The sequence below is a fragment of the Mobula hypostoma genome, chromosome 1 (genome assembly GCF_963921235.1).
Source record: "Mobula hypostoma chromosome 1, sMobHyp1.1, whole genome shotgun sequence".
NCBI lineage: Eukaryota > Metazoa > Chordata > Chondrichthyes > Myliobatiformes > Myliobatidae > Mobula > Mobula hypostoma.
Window position 1 is genome coordinate 102,564,185 of NC_086097.1, and position 24,453 is coordinate 102,588,637.

General features: G+C 42.7%; 1 protein-coding gene across 2 annotated transcripts in view; it reads left to right on the top strand.

Annotated features, from left to right (window-relative positions):
* The window catches only part of ubr1 (ubiquitin protein ligase E3 component n-recognin 1), a 294,835-nt gene that overhangs the window by 56,304 nt on the left and 214,078 nt on the right, over positions 1-24,453 (top strand). For both annotated transcript variants that reach the window (XM_063054144.1, XM_063054153.1), the window contains one exon: positions 19,025-19,155. In XM_063054144.1, the coding sequence (XP_062910214.1) occupies positions 19,025-19,155 (131 nt within the window). The remainder of the gene's footprint in view (positions 1-19,024; positions 19,156-24,453) is intronic.

A 24,453-nucleotide genomic window follows, 5' to 3' on the forward strand; every position in this document is an offset into this window, starting at 1 on the left:
TAGAACAAATGGAATAGTTATGATGTGGTGAAGCTGGGATTGCCATGGGGGTAAGTTAAAGAGATCATCTGGCCAGTAGTTAAGGGGACAGTAAGAGGGAGACTATGAACAAAAGCTATGAAATTGGCGAGTAAGAATACACAGAAAGATAAAAATTGCAAAATACTAACCTATTGGACGTGCACAGCAGATTAGGATATGATAATGGAGAGAAATACTTAAGTAGAAGTGGCCAGAGAAACAGAAAATAAGTTACTTGAATTTGATGGTAACTTGATAGCACTCCTAGGATCTATTACCAGCTCACTAATACCTGAGTTTAAATAGCAATTAAGCAATCAAGCACACGAGCATTAATAGAAGGAACATACATCAAAGTTGCTGGTGAACGCAGCAGGCCAAGCAGCATCTATAGGAAGAGGTGCAGTCGACGTTTCAGGCCGAGACCCTTCGTCAGGACTAACTGAAGGAAGAGTGAGTAAGGGATATGAAAGTTGGAGGGGGAGAGGGAGATCCAAAATGATAGGAGAAGACAGGAGGGGGAGGGATAGAGCCGAGAGCTGGACAGGTGATAGGTGTGACGAGAATACACATAAAATTAAGATGTTTGCTGGCCTGGGTTAGCATCAGTGACATCAACAAGTGGTCTGCCACCTGCCCTCAGGGGAAGGAGAGATAAGGAACAATGGAGCAGCGTCTGGAGATGTGTAATGAAGGAACGGGGGAGAGAGAGCTGTCTGGAGCGGCTCCCCCTTTGAACCCTGAACTGTTTGAAGTGGTGGACAGGCGATGCCCCAGCAGGGGGATAAAAAGGGACAGGTTCGCTAAGGCAGGACACACGCCACCCGAGGTAACGAGACCCTGGAAGCGGTGCGCCTCTCACGAGTGGGTGAGAAGTACCAGACAACGACCAGGGTGGAAAGGTACGATCAGCGGGAACCCAGTGTGTGTCCGCCCTTGCCTGGGTGCCGGGTTCACTGCAGAGGATCGACTGCATCTGGAGGAGGGGTCACAGTCGGTGACCTCAGGTGACATCACCAAGGACCCGCCCAAAATTGCTTGTGAGCAATCTCGCCGGTCTGTGAGTGAAGCCGTTCTGAATGATCAGTTGTTCCTGTTCTATCTCTCTCTTCCCCCACGTTGTCCATCGCCATGGCAACGATTACTGCGAACTGAACTACTAACTGGACTGAACTTTGAGTCACTTTTAAATTTGGTCATTTACCCCTAGACAACGATAGAGCTTGATTGATGCTGTTAATCTTAATTCTGTGCACATGTGTGCTTATCATCGCTGAACTGTTGCATTTATTACCCTTTCGATTACTGTGTTGCTTGTTTCTTTAATAAAACTTTCTTAGTTCTAGTACTCCAGACTCCAACTGAGTGATCCATTTCTGCTGGTTTGGCAACCTAGTTACGGGGTACGTAACATAAGCAAAAGGGGATACGAGAGGATCATGGGACAGGAGGTCCGGGAAGAAAGACGAGGGGGGGGTGACCCAGAGGATGGGCAAGAGGTATATTCAGAGGGACAGAGGGAGAAAAAGGAGAGAAAGAATGTGTGCATAAAAATGAGTAACAGATGGGGTACGAGGGGGAGGAGAAGGATGTTCATTGATGTCCGCCTGACTGTTCTGCCATTCAGTAAGGCTATGGATGACATTTTATCTCGGCACCACTTTCCTTCAGCAACCACCAATTCCTGATTTCAATATCTTAATGTATTGATCTGTCTTCAATATACTTGATGACCAAGCGTCCATTCACGGGTAGAAAGTGCTAAAGATTCACCACTGTCTGGATTAAGACATATTCTATCATTAGACTTGAATGACTATGTTGAGACAGTTTTCTGATTCTAGACACCCCTAGCATCTTGCCTGTCAAGCCCTATTTGATTATTTCATTGAGCTCACCCCGTTCTCTTAAACACTATAGAATTTACAGGATGTTTAATTTCTCCCCGGAATCAATTCAATGAATATTGATGACACTCTGTTGCAAATGTATTCATGCTTTGGTGGGGAGATTGTAGCACTACATAATGTCTCATAAGAGTCTGATACAATTGGAGTCAGATATCCCTATTCATGTATTCTTGTCCTTTGACAGTAAAAGCCAAAATATCATTGGTCTTTCTAATTGCTGCATGGTAATTTTCAGTGATTCAAGTATAAGGGTACTCTGAACCCTCAGTACACCTTTCAAACTTTCAGTATTTAAATACACATTACACTTTTTTCTCTCAAAGCGAATGACATCATACTTTGCATTATTTATTATTTTGCATGTTCTGAGCCCACACATTTAACCTATCCATATCTCCCAAAAGTCTCTGCATCCTCAGTCCATACAGCTGTAGTTTGGTATCAGCAGCAAAACTAGGAATTCTTAAGTTCAAGTTTGATTGTCATTCAACTGTACAGGTAAATAAAGCCAAATGAAGCTGTGTTCCTCAGGGGCCAAGGTGGAAATCACAGAAGCACAGTAACACACAGTACATATAGAACATGTAATTATGAAAGCAGTAAAGCATAGTTACAAAAAATAGTCCAAATCCTTGTGTGTCAAGGCCTGTAGATTGGTGTATGGATATTGTCATGGAGCTATGTTTCTGCAAACACAAGCCTGCAGCAGTTGCCATCACATACTCATGCAGACACAAACACAACCCAGCTTGTCTTCTACCAACTGAACACTGGAGGGGCCAACCCCAACGCAGTACAGAATTCAGTCAGCTCTGGCGTCTCCTTATCCTGCGGTTGCAATAGGTGACCCCAAGGCAAAAAAGGCCTGTTCTGCGTCACAACCAAGGCTACATTGTTCCCCTGCCGTCAGCGACGCTAATGAAGCAGTGAATCAGACTTGGAACATTCTACATTACCAATGTCCGACAGTGTCTTGTGATCTCAATAAAAACATCCAAGGCAATCATTCCATTTGTTGGGTCACTCAGTGCATCTGAAGTCCCTAGGTGGCTGAAACAGGCTACAACGTGGTTCAGCTACCTTGCTGTTGAGCAACTCAATAGACTTACACTACTTGGTGTTCTTGTGATTGGTCTTTTTTTTTTAAAAAAAGACCAGGGATGATCAATTGCAGCTTTAGAGAGGCTGCTGTAACTTCACATTTATGCGAGAAACTTATTTCTACCAACGTCTCCGTATATGTGTCCAAAACTCAGTTATGCGAGGAGCACCGCTTTCCCGCCAATACAAGTCACGTGCGCGCCCCTCACAATCTCACTCCCGCCACTCTTGCATTGGTTTTGGCAAGGTGTGGATGCGTGATCTTGCGCTCTTAAACTTTTGTTGGTTTTACCTACGGTGCAGTGATTTGTGCTTGAAACATTTAACTATGCCTCCTCAGCGTCTGATGTCATGTCCTGGGCCATCAGCCGTGCGGCAGAGAACCGCTTTAACACTTGAAAAAAAGTTGGAAATTATAAACAGCACAGCATCAGCTGAAGGTAACACAGCTCTGGGTCGCTACTGCCGGGAGCAGAATCTTGCCTTTAAAGTTATTTTGTTGCTTGACAGTGCACCAGCCCATCCTAAACATTTGGACAGCATTCATCCTAACGTAACAGTGCGTTTCCTGCCGCCTAACACGACATCGCTGATTCAACCACTCGACCAAGGTGTGATCCACATTCAAGGCGTTTTTTTTTACGGAGAACTATCTCTCAGATGCTGCAAGCAACAGATGATTTTGAAAATCCCAGGAGTTTACCAATGGCGTGGGAATGGTGGAAGTTGGAACACTTGGCACAAATGGCGATGGACGTGGACCCAAGTTTAGAATGGAGTCAGCATTTCAGTCGTTCCCTGCTGTCAACCCTTCTTCCCTACAAGCAAATTTATGCTGGAAAACAAAATGCTGCCAAAGAAACAACCCTTACCACTTTCTTCAAGTCGGTGTCATCTCCTGCTGCTGGCAGATCTAAGAGTTCTGTGGGTCTTCTCTCATCCCTTGCTGTGCTTGATATGATCCTGACGACAGTAACCATCCACCTTATCTGTGTAAAGCTGCCCGACACCACAACAACCACTCATCTCCCGGAGCGAACACACCTGCCACTGTTGATGAGTACTATACACCCTAGGATGTTAACTTTCTATGATTTATTACATTGAATATTACTGTAAATTGATGAAATATAATACAAATGTTGCCTTGTGGTACTGCTTTTGTGTCGTATTGGTGTGAAAATGAATAAATTACAGATACAGGTTTCCCCGCTATCCGAAGGTAGAGCGTTCCTATGAAATGGTTCGTAAACCGAATATCGTAAAGCGAAGAAGCAATTACCATTTATTTATATGGGAAAAATTTGTGAGTGTTCACAGGCCCAAAAATGACCTACCAAATCATGCCAAATAACACATAAAACCTAAAATAACAGTAACATATAGTAAAAGCAGGAATTGTATAATAAATACACAGCCTATATAAAGTAGAAATACTTTTCCACAATCATTGCCGGCACTGTTCGCCGTAGCGAAAATCTCACGCAAGCGCTGTCGGCAAAAGCGCACTTTCCAGTAACCTTTAAGCTATGAAGCTGCCAAATCATACCAAATAACACGTAAAAATACACAGCCGATATAAAGTAGAAATAATGTATGTACAGTGTAGTATCACTTACGGGAATCGGGAAGACAGCGAGCATACTCATGATGGTGTGCTAGGCTGAGTCGTCGAAGGTTGGGGTGGTGCAGTGGCCCCCACCCTCCGGGCAGCGAACCGATCCCGATCCACGAAGCACGCAAGAGTACAGCGGTGGCCGGGATGCACCCAGCACATCTTTAAGAAAACAGCCGAAATAAACAAGCTAATTAATTAGGTGCCGCCGGCACGTAATTGTCAGCCCAGATCAGAGGCGATTGCCAATTGTGTCGCCTCTGATCTGGGCTGACAATTACATGCTGGGCGGCACCTAATTAATTAGCATGTTTATTTCGGCTTTTTTCTTAAAGATGTGCTGTGTACCTCCCGGCTACCGCTGCATTCTCTGCGAATCGGTATCTGTCTGCGGCCCGGAGGTTGTGGTGTTGGGACACTGGGGTGTCGTCTGTTTCCATTAGGGCAGGCGGGTCATCTTCTATGACTGCCTGCCTCTGTCGAAGGTTGAGGTTTGTTGTCTGCTGTGGCTGATGTGGAAGGCTTGAAAAACGACAGTATGCTTGACTGCTGAGCCTCGCGCATTTTTCTATCATACAGGTCTTCGTAAGCAATCAAAGCATCTTGCAAGTATCCCCTAAACCGACATACCCTTTCAAAATTAAAGTCGTACTTTATCATTGCAGCGAAAATCTCACGCAGTTGCTTCATGTTCAGTTCCTGGACAACTTCACTTTCACTACTGCATTCGGTTTGGATTGTTATCCTTTCCTCTTCCAATTGCAACAGCTCTTTATCTATCAGTTCTTGGTCATGGGATACCAAAACCTCTTCAACATCATCTTCATCAACTTGCACAACCCAAACTCACTTTGTCCTTACTTCGTTCACCACGATCAAAAAGCTTAATTATGTCTAGTTTTACTTTAAGTGCAACACCCTTACGAGCTCTTTCAGGCTTTTCCAAAACCTTAGAACTCATTTTGCAAACGGATGCTCACAGGCACGTGTTTAAGCAATGCCGGCAAGAATGCAGTTCTGAATCCGGGAGAGAATGGCTGCTCGGGCCGTGTGCTGACTTTTTTTTTCGTGCGCTGCTTTTTCTGCGCGCTGCCTTTTTTCGTAACAATGAAAACACCTGTTAGCGAAAACGGGTAACTAATGTAGGTCTTCGTAACAATGAGGTTTCATAAAGCGAATGTTCAAAAAGCAGGGGACACCTGTAAAACCTATTTAGGAAGCCCGCTGGAACGCAGCCCTATTTTCTCCATTTAAGTAATTACTCACATTATGCGATTTCATATTATGCGTCGACTGCGAGGAACGTATCCCCCGAGGATAGGGTGTACTGTGAAAAATTTGCATATTGTCTAGTCAGATAGTGTCATTACAATGGTGCATTGAGGTTGTTCAAGATAAACCAATAAGAATGCAGGTTAAAGTATTACAGCGAAGTGAGTACAGTGCATGAAGGCTAAGGTGAAAGGTCACAATGAGGTAGATTGTTAGGACAAGAGTCCATCTTATTGCACCAGGTAAGCATTCAGTAGTCTTGTAGCTGGGCAGAAGCTGCCCTTGAGCATGGTGGTACATGCTTTCAGGCTTTTGTATCTTCTGCATGATGGTAAAGAGGAGAAAAGAGAATTACTGGCGTGGGTGAGGTTTGATTATATAGGCTGGTTTACTGACAGTGAGAACTACAGACAGTGCATGGAAGGGAAGCTGGCTTCTGTGAAGTGCCAAGGTATGTCCACAACACTATAGCTTCTTGCACATATGGGCAAGAGCAATTCAAATAAATGTATTATCAAAGTTCTGGACAGTATGTCACTATGTACTACCCTGAAATTCATTTTCTTGCAGGCATTCACAAGCAGAACAAAGAAATACAATAGAATCAATGAAAAACACAAAGATAAACAGCAAATGTATTTATAGTTTATTTTTTGTACGAGCAAAATAATTAATGTGAGAACATGAGTTGTAGAGTCCTTGAAAGTGAGTCCGGAGCAGCAGGAAAGACTAGTGTGTGAATTAATTTATCAGATAATTTTTTTTTACTAATTCTCGCCTGTTGTCAATTCCCACTCCCACTGATTGTTCCTTCAATCTTTCTGTCAGGCTGGAAGCCTGTCACCAGATCTGTCTCTTGTAAGATGCAGCTTAAAACCTACCTTTGACTAAGCGTTAACATTGGAACATCCTGAAAATACAAGTTATATACACAACTTATAGCTGTATGATGTATCAGTAGACGAGATATACTTTTGCTACTATGTGTTGCAGATCAGATTAAGTTGGTGATTGCAGATGGGCAAGTGCTTCTGTAGTTGGAACTACCTGGAGGGAAATTCCTCATGTATCTGATGTGTGCAAGTTTCCAAGCACCTCACGAACCCCTCTATCAGTATTAGTGTTCCAATTTAACAATTTGGTTGCTTCTTCTCAGATTACTGAAATAACTAAATTGAAAACTGGTAATTCTACACATGAAGTCCCATTCAATTTGCATCCACTTAAACAGCTGTTATCTCCTTATCTCAATCCCTCAATGCTACTGCTTTGAATTCCTCTCTGACGTGTAAGAACGAGCATTTTTATCACACCTCAAACAAGTGTAATAATTGAAGAAATTCTGTAGAGATGAGGAATAAATTGTGATGGATGATAGAAAGGGATAATGCTTGTTGGTGCTGTCTGGTAACTTCATTTTCTTTGAATTCTACTCGAATAGCTTTGATTTTAGATTGAAGCTTAATCTACAATGGTGAATTGGTAGAGTAGAATGATAGAAATATTAATTGACAATAACCAAGATTTTGCATGGTTTCAGCTTTGGTGTGTCCATGTAGCTTTAGGTTTTTTTTCCTTGCTTTCTTTTCTTCCTGAGAAATTGGCAGTGTTCCAGAGGACAATGAGTTAAACGCAGCTCTGAAATCAACTGGAGACACGTACTGTAAACACTTGAATCAGATTTTCCTGGAGTATTTCCCAGAGTGAAAATGTGAAGTAAACATTTGAGTTCATGCAGGTCGTGTTATGTGAATGGGTAGCAATGGCAATCTTTCTTTCATCAGTAATCAGTCTTGATGCAATTTTTTTCAGATTTGTATGTTCCGAAGAATTTAGTTTACCAATGAAATGCTTGTCACTTTCAAATGAATATAGTTAATTTTCCTTACTTTAATCAAAAGATGACCAGAGAAATGATGTGGTCCAATTAAAGCAATAAGTTGATGAGTTTAAAATGAAAATGCAGCATGCTGAAAGTACTCGCCAGTTCTTTTCTACATCCAAAATGCTACCTGATATTTGTAGGCATTGGTTAAATATCATATCCCTTGGAATCAGTTTCAAAGACCCACTCCTTTTTGGCTGCTTAGCCAATTATTTTTTATCCAGCTTAAGTCCAGAAGGTGGGAAATTCACTAACTGCATAAAGTTTGATTCTATTTACAAATGAAGCAGCTCATATCAGAGTGCGGCAAAGTAGTCAAAATAAACTGATAAAGCAGTACCATGAGGTGGCTGTGATGATCTCCAACAAGCAAGAGTAACAGCCGACCATAAATTTTCAATGGCATTTGCACCGAATCCTCTATCATTATCATCATCCTGGGGAGAAATTCAGCTAAACTGGCCATATAAATACTGTATATGCTATGGGTGTGACTCTCTACCTAGCACTTCCAAGCCTTTCCAACATCTAGAAGACACAAGTCAGTGATGTGGATGTGTTTGGATGAGTGTAGCTCCAACACTAACTGGACACCAACCAGTCAAAGCAGTCCACTTTATTGCTACCCTTTCATGCTAAATACTCTTCTCTTCACTACCAGTGTGCAACAGTTGTCGTGTGTGTACCAATTACAGGTACATTGTGATGAGAGCATCATTGATGAAACTTTTACTGAGCTGGTCAAGCCCATTGTGACTGTTTCAGGAAGATGGGTGCTCATCAGGAAGAGTAATAGGAGTTGGCAGACAGTGCAGAGTTCCACTTTTTAACAGGTTTTCCACTCTTTAACAGGTTCCACCTTTTTAGATACCGTTGGGGTGTGGCAGTGGAGAGAGAATGATCTTTCAGGAGTTAGCAACAGCAATCAGGTCTCTTGTACTGTGAGTGGCTTAGAGGGGAGTTGTGCAGTCAGGCGATGATATTGCTAACAGGGGTGCACCATTACCCCAACTCTGCCATTTTCATTGCAACCATTCTTTACCTCACTGGCCGAGACATCCCACAAGGAGTTCAGATTCTGTATAGGGCAGAAGGGGTGGGGGCTCCTAACCTTAACAGTTTCAAGGCAAAGAGCAAGGTGTCAACTACTTCCATCATGGAGCTCCAATATGCAGATGATAACACCATCATAGCTCATCCTGAGGAGGATCTGCCGTGCATAATGGATGCTTTTGCCAGAGCATACAAACTCCTGGGACTTGATCTAAATATCAAGAAAACCAAAGCCCTGCACCAATTGAACTCCTAAACCTCCAACCATCCAAGTTGACAACATCCCTCTGGAGAACACTGATAATTTCCCATATCTTGGCAGCCTTCATCCTTCAAGAGCCACCATTGAACTTGAAATAAATCACAGAACAGGCTGTGCGAGTGGAGCTTTTGCCAGGCTGAGAGAGTGTTTTTGAAGATCGGGATATCGAGACCAACACTAAGCTTCTGGTCTATAAAGCTGTAGTCCACCCCTCCCCCCCCCCCCAAACTATATGGAGCATAATCATGGACAGCCTACAGCAGGCACATTAAATCCCTAGAAAATTGCCATCAAAATGCTTCTGAAAAATTGAGAGTTAGCTGGAAGAACATGTGTACTAACTCAGCCTCCTGGAGAAAACTAACATTAACTCCATAGCCACAATTGTGACTCAACACCCATTGCAATGGGTTGGCCACATCATCCATATGCCTGACTCCCGCCTCCCTAAAACACTCCTGTTCAGCCAACTCAAGGATGTTAAGTGCACTGCTGGAGGGCAGCAAAAGCGGTTCAAAGGCAGTATCAAGACCCACCTGAGGAAGTGCCACATCAACCTGAATGGATGGGAGAAATTAGCACAGGAATGGGAAAGCTGGAAAAGGACTGTCTTTGAGCACTGAGATTAAGCGACTTCAACATAGGGAGAGACTGGGAAAGGCCCAACCAGGTACATCCACCACCACTTCTATGATATACACCTGCCAACACTGCAGTAGGACTTGTGGATCATGGATCGGCCTCTTCAATCATCTCAAGACCTTCAAGTGACCAGGAGAAGAATCATACTCAAACATGAGTGATCACTGATGATTGCTAGCTCAATAGTGAGGAGGACAGATAGGAGATCCTGTGGCTACAGAAGAAATCCAGGATGGTGTGTTGCCTTCTGGGTGTGAGGGTCAAGCACGTGCCTGAGTGAATGCAAAATATTCTTGAGAAGAAGGGTGAAGTCAGAGGTCATTTTACATATTGGTACAAGTTACGTAGGTTTCCTCAAGGGATGAATTTTGGGAGGTAAGTAAGAAGTTAAGAAGCGGGTCTTCAAGGGTGGTGATCTTGCAATTACTCACAGTGCCATCTGTTAATAAGGTCAGAAATGCTAAGTTTAGCCAGATAAATGCATGTCTGAGAAGCTGGTGCAGGAAGCAGGAATTTTGGTTCTTGGACTATTCTTGGATCTCTTCTGGGTTAGAGGTGATCTGTACAAGGCAGTCGAGTTGCACTTGAACCAGAGATGGACTAATATTCTTGCAAGGAAATTTGTTAGTGTTATATGGGAGGGATTAAGCTAGATTGGTGTGTGTGGAGCTGGGATTATGAGCAGGAACAAGTCATGGGTTAACGAGGTAGCCAACAAATATAGTTATATTAAGTGGGGTTCAGTGAAGCCAGAGAAAGAATACTCAGTTAAACTTCACTTATTTCAATACACAAAGCTTAGCAGGTAAGGTTGATGAACTTGGAGTAAAATCTCTGAGAGCAATTGGCTCTGGCGACTGGGGTGTTACAACCAAAACAGAAACATAGCTGAGGGAAGGGCAGGATTGGCAGCTCACTGTTCTGAGGTGCAGATTCTACAGCCATGACAGAGATACAGGTAAGCGAGGGAGGATATTGCCTTTTTCATAAGGGAGGAGGTAACAGCAGTACTTGCAGGACAACGTGAGCCCATGTGGGAGAATGTATAAGCACGAAGGGAAGGGCCGCTCCAGTGGATGAGGTAGAATTTTGAAATATATTTAGGAAAGTTTCCGTGCTACTAGGAAGGGTGGAATACCGGACTAGCTCTTAGCGAATGAGCAGACCAAATAACTGAAGTGGCATTTAAGGAGCACTTTTGCTCTGGTGACCATATTCTATTTGTTTTAAGATGGAATGGAAGAGGATAGGACAAGTTATGTTCCTAAATTTCCCTCTGGGGATCAATAAAGTATTTTATTATTTGTGGGCCAAAGAGCCTGTACTGTGCTGTAGGTTTCTTAAATTGGAGCAGGGCTAACTCAGGGGGGAAAAGCAGGATCCAGCAGGTGGGAACTGAGTGCAATATGTATTTCTGTGCAGCTAAGTATAGATTTTGGAAAGTCAATCAAGCATAGGACTTAAATTATGAATGGTAGGACAAAAGTATTTGGAATAGGGCCTATGAGTACAGGTGCATATTTGATTGAAACTGTCACAGGTAGTCAAATTGGGAGAAGGGTGTTTAGCTCGCTGTATTTCATCAGTCAGGGTATTGATTATAGGAGTTGGGATACATGTAGTTGTGTAAGTCATTGGTGTGGCTGCACTTGAGGTACTATGTACAATTTTAGTCATTCTATTATAGGGAAGATGGTATACTGGAAATAGTATGGAAAAATAATTACAAGTATGTTGCTAGGATGAGAAGACCTGAATTATAGAGGGGATTTGGCTCAGCTAAATCATCATTCCTTGGGATGTTGGAGAATGAAGGGCAACCTTGTAGAAGTGTTTAAACTTGTGAGGGGTATGGTTGAGGTGAGTTGTAACAGTCTTTTCCTCTGGATTTGAGAGCCAAAACATAGGTTTTATGGTGAGTGGAGAAAGATTTAAAGGGGACCTTTTTCGCACAGTGGTGAATATATGAATAAGCTACCAGAGGAAGAGGTTGAGACAGGTACAACAGCATCATTTACTAGATGCACAGAAGAGAAGAGCTTAAAGAAATATGGGCTGAATGCAGGAAATTGGAGCACCGTGATCACATGGACTGATTGGAGTGAAAGGCCTGTATCTGTGCGTTATTACTCTATGACCTTGGCTACTGTGACATAATCTCTTCAACCCAGGAATTCTGTACCTGGAAGGGCAAAGTCAGTAAGCAGAAAGGAAAACCACCTTCAGGTTCCCCTCCAAGTCAGTCCATCTTGATTTATAAACAAATTGCTGTTTCTCCGTAGTCATTGGTTCTGAATCCTAGAACTGTTTAGTCAATAGCACCATGGGAACACTTTCATGAGAAGATCCGCAGCTATTCAAGAGGGTGGCTCATCACCACCACCTTTAGGGAAGTTAGAGTTGGGCAAATAAATGCTAACCTTGCTGGCAATACTCACATCATGAAAAATAAATGACTACCCCAACAAGAGATGGTATGTCTGCAACTGTACATAGTTGTGAATATCCAGTGATTCAGTTTCAGGTAGTTGTCAGACAGATAGATAGGTAGATGGAGTTGGTCGATAAGACGGTTGGTGATGAAGCCTTCCTGATATCAAGAGGGAATTTCTGTTCTATATCATCCATTGGAGAAGTAGTGTGATTATATTAAACCATTGGAGAAATTGAAAAAGGTTTTGTGATGTAGAGCAGGATATCGTCACTGGACTTGAGAAAGTCAACATTTTGACAAGAAGGGATTTGCAGCAAGATCAGTGGTGTAGAAGAACCTAAAGTACAAGTGGGAAACTTCACGGAGACTGCAGGTACAATCACCAGGGGATGTTAGAGTATATTATGATTTCCCACATTTTTTTTTGCAGGGTTTTTGAGTTTAGTTTAGGCTGCCTGGTTGCTGTTTGAAGTGACTGCCTCAGTCTTGACTCCACTTCTTAGATTTGGCATTTATCAGTGATAATATAGAGTTTATTGATGCCTTGTTTGTTCTTGTAGCCTTAGCAAACTTTGACAGATCTGTATTCCACAGGTAGTCTTGAATTAACTATAAGCAAAAGATCTGTTGGATGGTCCTGAGATATGCACTCCATGTGAATCTGCTTAGACGGTAAGCCAGTTTGATCAAGGTTTTGTTGGTCCTGTGTGACCAAGCAAAAGTGGAAGTTGTTAAATCTAACCTAACTTTCACAGCCACTGGATAATAGGTGTCTGATGACACCACAGTTGCTGGCTAAATCAATGTTGGTGATGAATTGGTGTATAGGAGGAAATTCGATAATCAGGTTGGATGGTGCCACAGCAACAATATCTCCCTCAATGTCAGCAAAACTAGCTGATTATTGACTACAGGAGAGAGAACTTACTGATCCATGAGCCAGTCCTCATTAGATATAGTCATAGTCATACTTTATTGATCCCGGGGGAAATTGGTTTTCGTTACAGTTGCACCATAAATAATTAGTAATAATACCATAAATAATTAAATAGTAATATGTAAATTATGCCAGGAAATCAGTCCAGGACCAGCCTATTGGCTCAGGGTGTCTGACCCTCCAAGGGAGGATTTGTAAAGTTTGATGGCCACAGGCAGGAATGACTTCCTATGACGCTCTGTGTTTCATCTCAGTGGAATGAGTCTCTGGCTGAATGTACTCCTGTGCCCAAACAGTCCATTATGTAGTGGATGGGAGACATTGTCCAAGATGGCATGCAACTTGGACAGCATCCTCTTTTCAGACACACCGTCAGAGAGTCCAGTTCCATCCCCACAACATCACTGGCCTTACGAATGAGTTTTGATTCTGTTGGTGTCTGCTACCCTCAGCCTGCTGCCCCAGCACACAACAGCAAACATGATTGCACTGGCCACCACAGACTTGTAGAACATCCTCAGCATTGTCCGACAGATGTTAAAGGACCTCAGCCTCCTCAGGAAATAGAGACGGCTCTAACCCTTCTTGTAGACAACCTCAGTGTTCTTTGACCAGTCCAGTTTATTGTCAATTCGTATCCCCAGATATTTGTAATCCTCCACCATGTCCACACTGACCCCCTGGATGGAAACAGGGGTCACTGGTACCTTAGCTCTCCTCAGGTCTATCACCAGCTCCTTAGCCTTTTTCACATTAAGCTGCAGATAATTCTGCTCACACCATGTGACAAAGTTTCCAACCGCAGATATCAGAGCTGGAGAGGATAAGTAATTTTATACTGCTTGGCATTATCACATCAGGATCTGTCCAAGGACCAGCCCATTAAGTGCCATTTCAAAGAAGATACGATAGCTTCTACTTAAAGTTTGTGCAGATTTGTCTATCATCAAAAACTTTGACAAACTTCTATAGATGCACAGTGGATTGTTCTAACTGCTTACATCACTGCCTGGTGTGGAAAGGGCAATGCTCAAGAACAGAAATGCCTAGAAAAGTGCTGGTTACAGCCCAGACCATCACAGGAAATGTCCTCCCACTATTGAGAAAGCTTACAAGGAGCCTTGCCACAAGGCAGCATCTATCTTCAAGGACAGCTACCTTCCGGGCCATGCTGTCTTCTAGTTACCATTGGGAAGGAGGTGCAGTAGCTTTGAGTTCCACACCAACAAGTTCAGCAACTGTTATTACCCTAGGACCATCAGGTTCCTGAACCAATGTGGATAACTTCACTCACCCAAACTGTGGACTCACTTTCAAGGACTCTACAACTGGCGTTCTCAGTATTGTATTTGCTCAGTTTGTCATTCTTTGTAGTTTTTCATTGGTTTTACTGTATTTCTTTGCCCTCCTATGAATGCCTGCAAGAAAATGAAACGCAGGGTAGTGTATGGTGACATGTACTTTGACAATAAATTAACTTTGAACTTTGATCTCGTGCTCAAGACTGCAGTACTTCAGTTGCTGAAAGTACTCAATGTAACTCGAGGAGCATATGTTCTATGAGAAATGGTTAATGCTGAGAGTGGTTATTTTTGTTTTGAGGTCAGCAGTTTATTGTGGAACATGATGCGTGTGCAGATTATCCCATCAAATTGCTAACTAATTTGCCTGGTAAATGTTGGAGCTAAGATTACAGAACTGATCTACTTTGTTCTTATTTTGTGTACAACGTGACATGGCTGCTGTTTTTTATCTAGCTAATTGAACTTGATGCTTGCTTCAAAAAATAAGCTCCCTATGGCCTTGCAAATCATCTCATGAGGTACAAATACAATGCAGATCCCAAATAGTGTGCTGAGTGTCAGATCTTATTGTCTGATTTCCAACATTGACCCTGCCCTAAAATCATTTGGTCCATTTCTGTCTCTCCTTTCTCAATCTCTCTGCCTCTATCTCTGGAGACAGACTGTCTACTGCCATATTTTATTAACCTACAAATTTCCACGTTTATCTTGACTATACCTCTTCCCGCCCTGTGTCCTGTAAAAATGCTATTCCCTTTCCTTGATTCCTTCATCTCCACTGCATCTTTTCTTTGATGAGGCTTTTCTTTCCAGGACATCGAAGGTGTCCTCCTCCTTTAAAGAACAGTGTTTCCCTTCTCACCTTGCCCATCTCTTCCATTTCCTAGACATGCGTGCTCACACCATCTTCTCGTTGCCTTAATGGGGATAGAGTTCTGTGTGTCCTCACGTAACACCCCAAGAGCATCTGCATCATTCTCTGCAACTTTCATTAGCTCTTCAACAGGGTCTTGCCACCAGACACATCTTTACCCTCTTCCCCCCCCCCCTCACCAGCTACTCTCTACTTTCTACACTCTTTTCATGATTTCCTTGTCCATTTATCCTTCCCCACTAATGTCCCTCCAGGCATATTTCCTTGCAAACGACAGAAATGCTACACCTCCTCCCTTACCCCCATTCATGGTCCAAAGCAGCCCTTCCAGGTGAGGCAACACTTTACATACAAATCTATCGTGGGTATCTATTGTATCTGATGCTCCTAATGCAGCTTTCTAGTATTGGTGAGACCCAACATAAATTGGTAATCGCCTTGCCAAGCATTCCAGCTCCATCAGCCAAAAGCTTCATATCCTAAAGTTAAGTACATAATTGCACTGCCTTCCCTGTCCAAAAGAGAGGATTTTCTATATTCTGCATTCCTGTATGCAGTGCAAGAATTGTGTGCCCATTGCACCTTTGCACTGACTATCCCAGCTAATAATTGGTAATTAAAATCATCCAAGGTTCAAAGTACTTTATACAACCTTCAGATTCATTTCCTTACTGGCAGCTATGAGACAAAGAACACCAGTAGAACCCATTAAAAACAAAAGGAGACAGTCAAACAACCAATGTGCAAAGAGAAAAATACAAATTCTGCAAACAATAAAGCAAGCAAACAGCATTCATAACTGAAGTTCACAACACCAGGCATCACTGCTGCTGGTCTAGCAGAGTTGAGCAAACTTAAACTTGACTCCCCAACTAATTCAACCCGGCTAAGTGCTTAAATCATCCTAACAGTGGGTTGTTTCTTGCCCATGGACTTGGGCTTCGCTTCCTCGATAAGGCCAGTACCTGACCTTTCCAATTTGGCTCATCTCTTAAATCAATCAAACCTTTGTGCCAAAAGTTAAGGACTGTTCACAGATCTGATAGAAATAAGCTTTGAACACACAATGCTGCAAACAACTCATTTAATTGCCAAGTTACTAAAAGTGGTACTCGTCTTGGAAACACGCCTGGGTCCCTCTAACTGCAGCGCCCCATTCCACAGTGTCAGTTGTGACCTGACCTGTGGTTAGTCCAAATGCAAGAGACCTCACCAGCGGTGTGCTCATTTTTTTTTAATATACTCTGGTCACTTCTCTCTGACCCCACCTGGGTCGATCCTTTGTCCAGCTCAACCCATCACGTGACCATTACCTTGGGCACTACAGGCCTAGGTCTGCAGAGACAATACCTTGGTCACCCAGCACCCAGGTCACCCTTCCCCAACACATCACACATTTGGTCCCAGCAATTGTTCCTTGGGCTCTCTGACTGACATTGGACCTTTCCACACCTCACTTTGCCTCCATCTGTTCCAGCACCTCTAGCCTGGACACGCTATGACCATCCTGCCCCAGCAAGACTCCAGCCACAGCACGAAAGAGCCAGATCACAAAGGCAATTCAGGCTATGTCCACATTACGCCAGATAATTTTGAAAACGAAGCTTTTTCTCTTCGTTTTGAGCTTCTATCCACACTGAAACGATGTTTTCGGCCCCCGAAAATGGAGATTTTCAGAAACTGTCTCCAGAGTGAATAAATCTGAAAACGCCTAATATCCTTGCAGTGTGAACGGGGTAACCGGAGCTTTTTAAAACCACTGTCATGACGTGCCGGAACAGATGGCGACAGAGCGGCATTTCATTGTCATCTTCTTCTTATTATTACTACTTTACTGTCGCCAAAAGATACTAGAGCGATATCATCACAGCGATATTTGATTCTGCGCTTCACAGAACTTAACAATTTCAGAACAGATGGCAACAAGACTGAAGCCAGAAGAGTTAGAAATGTACTCACCAAATACTTTGACCCATAGTGAATAAATAAGTATACTCACTTTGCCCTGTTTTCTGTCCTTACTTGTATGAAGGTGGTTTACCTACTTATGCAAGTACTTCTCTGATAATAGATGTGTAACAGCCTAAGGTAACATTGTATGGAAATACAAGATAACACTGATGCAGACATGTTTTATACATTTAACAAGGTGCTTTATTAATGCAACAGTTAGTCAGTTTTTCAGTGTTCGTCGTCAGCCAGGTCATACTGTCCGTGAATTCCCTGTCGGTCGCCTCCATACGCTCCAGTATTTGTTTTAGTTTTAAGTCCTCCTGCGCGAGAGCCAAGAGCAATTCCTTTTAAGTTTTTCTACTCTGTAACTGGACAAATGCATACCAAGTATACCGTTTCCTCTTTGCTTGTTTTCTGTGTATCCTGTGCATGCCCAGTAGGAGGAGATTCACCCAAATATCCGTCTAATGTGGACAGAGATATTTTGAAAAACACTTGGTGTGGAGGGCTGTTGTTTTTACTCAAAACCGGCATTTTCAAAACTATCTGGCATAGTGTGGAGATAGCCTCAGCTCAACTCTGACAGGAAGCTACAGGTCACAGTTTGCAGCAATTGTTTACCAGAAAAAGTGTGAATAGCGAAGTATTTAGTTGCCTTCTTTGTTTCATTGACCACCAGAAAGTTGCCGCTCAAACTAGTGAGTAGCACTATTTTAAACCAGAAGACACCAGGACATACCATCTTTAATTACCCACAAAGTTAATTTAAGACTGCACATGAATAAAATATGATGCACCCCACAATGTAGTTACAATCATATTACAAAATAGAGTATCCTAATACAATATATGATCTACACACATTTACACATCTCCATTACTAATGGAATATTCTGCCCTGTGTGGCGGGAAAGCACCATAAAGCCAACGCATTATAAGAATATAAAGGCATTGAAGTGCGCACACTCAGTGCAGTGACAGCAGAATGACAAGGCAATAGTTGTGTGTGTGTGTGTGTGTGTGTGTGTAAATGCGCATGTGTACAGAGTGTGTGTACTAAGCGTTCTCCATAATAATTGTCATATGTACCAAGAATACAATGAAAAGCTTTAGTTGCTGTGCAATTCAGACCAATCATTCCAGACATAGTATGTGGAGATAGTAAAATCACGCAGAATATGGTGTTACAGTTACAGAGGACATGATGTGTAGCTAAGACAAAGTGCAGTTGGAAGAGGTATAGCAGCTGCCGCATCAGTGCTAAGCGTCAGGAAAAAAAATGTTCATTTAGATCGGGGTTCCCAACCTGGGGTCCACAGACCCCTCGGTTAACGGTAAGGGTCCTTGGCATAACAAAGTTTGGGAACCCTTGATTTATATGACAACAACACTGGTAAGCTATTGATAGGGGAGGACAGTTGGAAGTGGAGCAACAAATGTTAGTGGTGTGTAATCAGAAGAGAGCAAAAGTGTGAATGAAAAGGTAAACTAGTATGAATCAAACCAAGTATCTTTGTAATTGTGAAGCAGACAGGTGGTGAAAGAAAAATACCATTGTGTGGCAGAGCGCCCCAGGATGAATTGAAGTGGGAGCATATTTCAGGGCTTATGATAACTATAATACATTTTAACAGTTATGTTATCAACTGATCCACAAAACTGCTTTGTCATGGAAAATGATCTGTGTTGGAATTCTTGTACAAAAGTAAAAAAAATTTGCAATCTATGTTTATTCTAAATACTGGATTTGTGTTTCCATAGAATCCTGCGAGCCAATTACCTGTAGGTGTGGCTGAACGAGCCCAAGACTTGTTCACTATTATATTCATGTATATTGTGGACATGCTGATTTGGACAGAGGACAAAGAGCTGCATCCAAGACTGCAACCAAGGTATATGATGTGAAATGTCCATTTTATCACTAACATGCTGATAATTGAAAGTACAAGAATAGGAGAATCGTGAATAGGAGTTGGCCATCCAGCCCTTTCTGCTTGATCTGTTTATTAAGATCGTGTCCTATTCCCATATTTTCCTGCCCTATCCCCATATCCTTTTATTCCCTAAATGTCAAGAAATCTGACGTGAATGAACCCAATGACTGAACTTCTACAGCCTTCCAAGTAGAGAATGCCAAAGGTTCACCACCCTCTGAGTGAAGAAATTTCTCTTCATCTGACTGCAACCCCTAACTTTATTCTCCTCAATTACTAGGATTGTTCTCCCTGCAACCAGTCCATTGAGTCCTGTAAGGTTCAATGAGATTACTTGCTCTAAATTAAGGAGAATATAGACCTGTTTGTTCAGGTTCTCAGAAGGCAAGTTTCTACGGGTATCGGTGGAATCAAGGTAGTGAATCTTCATCTCATTCCTCCTTTAGCATTGGCAAGGAGAAAAATATTATGCACAACACTCCATGTGCTGTATGACCAAGCCGTATACAATTGCAATACGAGATATTTTTTTACTGGAGGTAGGAGACCAAAGATGCTGGAATTTGGAACAACAGACTATCTGCTGGAAGAACTCAGCAGGTAAAGCTGCATCTGTGGGAAGTAAGGAGTTGTAGATGAGTCCTGATGCAGGATTTCAACTGAAAACATCAGCATTTCCGTTCCTCCCACAGATCAAATCAAAATAAATTCAAATCAAGTTTAATTGTCATCCATACTATTGGTGGATTCAGCCGAACAAGACAACATTCCTCTGGAGCCAAGGTGCAAAAACATACATGTGCATTCAGTAACGAGAAAGGGAAAAAAAAAGATCATGATCACATAAGAAAACACATTTTAGTCCAAGACCCTGAGTGGCAAACCCTGCAAATTGACGGTTCCCAGCAGTCCAGCTTGCAATTCCACCAGTCCAATACTGGAGGGCAGTACTGACGGGAGAGGCCATTCCCAGATGCCACACTACAACACAAACCGGTGGCTTGAGACCTAGTCCTCGCGACAACCAGATAATGCTGTTGCCTCGCTGCCTGTCTTACCACCAAACAAGGGAAGTAGGCCTGGGGCAATCAACGTCCAGCAAGGCCTTGCAATTGTAAAAGAAACATCCAAGACAGTCACTGACAGTTTCATTACACACTGCTTTTGTGCCAACTCTAGTGCATCTGAGTAGTAGACTAAGGAGCTGGTGGTAGACCTGAGGAGAGCTAAGGTACCGGTGACCCCTGTTTCCATCCAGGGGGTCAGTGTGGATGTGGTGGAGGATTACAAATACCTGCGGATACAAATTGACAATAAACTGGACTGGTCAAAGAACACTGAGGCTGTCTACAAGAAAGGTCAGAACCATCTCTATTTCCTGAGGAGACTGAGGTCCTTTAACATCTGCTGGACGATGCTGAGGATGTTCTACGGGTCTGTGGTGGCCAGTGCAATCATGTTTGCTGTTGTGTGCTGGGGCAGCAGGCTGAGGGTAGCAGACACCATCAGAATCAACAAACTCATTCGTAAGGCCAGTGATGTTGTGGGGATGGAACTGGACTCTCTGACGGTGGTGTCTGAAAAGAGGATGCTGTCCAAGTTGTATGCCATCTTGGTCAATGTCTCCCATCCACTACATAATGTACTGGGTGGGCACGGGAGTACATTCAGCCAGAGACTCATTCCACCGAGATGCAGCACAGAGCGTCATAGGAAGTCATTCCTGCCTGTGGCCATCAAACTTTACAACTCCTCCCTTGGAGGGTCAGACATCCTGAGCCAATAGGCTGGTCCTGGACTTATTTCCTGGCATTATTTACATAATACTATTTAATTATTTATGGTTTTATTACTATTTATTATTTATGGTGCAACTGTAACGAAAACCAATTTCCCCCGCGATCAGTAAAGTATGTCTATGACTATAGGCAGCAGGCTGGTCCCTACCCAAGTCAGCTCTTCCCAACAGCCCGTCCCAAATCCCTCAACCCGATGGACCAACACACCTTCTCCGAACTGCTGGCCAGCTCTCATGACAACCCAGCCGGCTTCTCTGAACAATGAGCAGCCCACTGATGCAGCAGACCTGCTATACACATAGTTATTGGAGTTGAGAATAGATGCAGGTGCTGCTCACCGTATTTAATTCTTTCAGCAGATTGTTTGGTGCTCAACAGTTCTTTACGGCTAAACTTAAATCCTCTCATGAAGGCAAACAGAATTTTTATCTTAATTGCCTGCTGTATCTGCAGATTAGATTTCAATGACTTGTGTACAGGTCCGTATAAACATTATTTTATTTATATATATCTTTATAAAATGTACTCTGCATTTCTGTTTGTGCACTAAAGTGAATGGTCTCAAATTGTTCCACATTATATTCCATCTGCTATATTCTCCCCACTTAGTTTCTCTGTACCATCTTGATGAGTCACAATATCCTTCTCACCACAATTCCATGTAAGTAAATTTAGAAATGTGACATTTGGTTCCCTTTGGCCGAATTGATTGTGAATAGCTGGGGCCCCAAACAACAGTAGCACTGCCCCAGTAGTCCCAGCCTCCCAATCAGAGAGAAACCGGTTTATTATTTCTCTTTGCTTTTACGATTGAATGTGGTAGTCAGATCTGTCATGCAGGAAATTGAGTTTCAGGCTGGATACAGTTTATTACACACCAAAAAGGGTTACAAAGGAAAACATCAATGCAAAAGCAGTTTATTTCACTGAATGCATTCAGTTTTATTGACTGAACTCTATTAGATTACTTGGCCTATGGAGAGAAATCCAGTAAACATAACCAAAAGGAACAAGCTGAGTTTATGGTCTGGAAATTGGAAATGGACAGAATGCCGGAGGAACTCAGCAGGTCAGGCAGTATCTATGGAAAAGTGTAAACGTCGACGGTTTGGGTGTTTCCAGTCCTGAAGAAGGGTCTCAGCCCAAAATTTACACTATTTCCTCTTTCCCATAGATGCTGCCTGACCTGCTGAGTTCCTCCAGTGTTTTGTGTGTGTTGTGAAATGCAGTTCAAAGCTGTTACAGAGAATGAATTCAAAACACGAATGTTGGAAATGTCCTATAGATCAGGCAATATTCATCGAGAGAGTTCAAGTTTATTGTCATTCTACTGTACACATATACAACCAAGCAAAACAGTATTTGTTGCATCATGGTGCTCCCACACAACATATATCAACTATAGCACATAAGCCAAAATATTATACTATAAGTTAATTAAAATATAATTCAAAATACATGTAATAAAGTACAGCACAGGTAAACAGCTCGCTAGCCGAGTGATGAGATTTCGGTGGTGGCTGGTTATTCATTAGTCTCACAGCCTGAAGGAAGAAGCTGTTACCCATTCTGGCAGTCCTAATGCTGGTGCTCCTGTACCACCTCCCTAAAGGTCGTGGGTCAAAGAGATAGTGGGATGGGGTGGTAGGGGTCCTCAACAATGCTTTGGGCCCTCCATCTGCCACACTCCCCAAAAAATGTCATAAATAAAGGGTGGGGAGGAGGGAGATGCCAGTGTTCCTCTCGGCGGTTTTTGCTATAGGATCTTGCAATCCAATGCCTTGCAGCTTCTGTACCATGCAATGATGCAGCCAGACGGGACCTTCTCCCTGGTGCTCCTGGAGAAAGTTGTTAGAATGGGGGTAGGGAGCCTTGCACAAAGGGAAAACTAAGTTGTTATTGTTATAGGTTGATAAATTTGCAGCAGAACTGACTGGATAATAAGCCGCTTGAGGAACATCACCGTGCCTTCCATACGGCCTTCAAGTCTAAGCTCAAATTAAACAATATCAGATTTCACTGTTTGTATCTAGATGCAGTACGTTGAGGTAGTAAGAAGGTAAACAATGCAGAATATTGTTGCAGTTACAGTGAAAGTGTAGTGTAGACAGGCAAATGAAAAAGTTGGAAGATGTATAGCAGCTGCAGTACCAGTGCTGGATGGCAGGAGCCCAAACAAGTTCATTTACATGAACAGCACCACTGTTATGCTATTGACGGAGGAGGAAGCAGCAGCATAGTTGGAGGTATATCTGTGCTGTGGGTTAACCAGCTGTAATATTAACATCCCACACTCGGCTATCTGATCTGCTCAACATTTCCGATATTACCCCTTTTATTCTCCACAACACTGCTGAGTACCGGCATGTGAGATCTTGCAATCCTTTCTAGTTAAATCAAAAACCTCTACAAAAGGGGTCGGCTTATACAAAGGTAGCATAAAAATGTCACTTTTTTAAACCTTGAAAATGGGGGTTCGGCTTATACTCCGGGCTGGCTTATACTCCGGAATATATGGTAATTGTTTTCTTGTGTCACTTGCTTCAATGAGAGGATAACTGGTTGGATCATTATCCATGCTCTGTTGATTTCTGCAAAGGAGAGCGAAATGATTGTTACCCTGGATGTGATGCAACATAAAAAACACAATAAGTACACCCTATGCGGGGGATACGTTCCTCGCAGTTGACGCATAATGTGAAATCGCATAATGTGAATTATTTAAAAAGAGAAAATAGTGCGGGTTTTCTAAATATGCTTTATCTGTAATTTATTCACATTTTCATACCAATACGACACAAAAGCAGTACTACAAGACATTTGTATTATATTTCATCAATTTATGGTAATATTCAGTGTAGTAAATCATAGAAAGTTAACATCCTAGGGTGTATAGTACTTACCAACAGTGGCAGGTGTGTTCGCTCCGGGAGATGAGTGGTTGTTGTGGTGTCGGGCAGCTTTACATGGATAAGGTGGATGGTTGTGGTCGTCAGGATCATATCAAGCACAGCAAGGGGTGAAGGAAGACTCACAGAACTCTTAGAACTGCCAGCAGAAGGTGTTACTGATTTGAAGAAAGTGGTGAGGGTTGTTTGCTTGGCAGCATTTTGTTTTAAATTTGTTTGTAGGGAAGAAGGGTTGACAGCAGGGAATGACTGAAATGCTGACTCCATTCTAAACATGGGTCCATGTCCATCACCATTTGTGCTAAGTGTTCCGACTTCCAGCATTCCCTCACCATGGGTAAACTCCTGGGATTTTCAAAATCGTCTGTTGCTTGCAGCATCTGAGAGATAGTTCGCGGTAAAAAAATACGCATGCCTTGAATGTGGATTACACCTTGGGTGAGTGGTTGAATCAGTGATGTTGTGTTAAGCAGCAGGAAACGCACTGTTATGTTAGAATGAATACTGTCCAAATGTTTAGGATGGGTTAGCGCATTGTCAAGCAACAA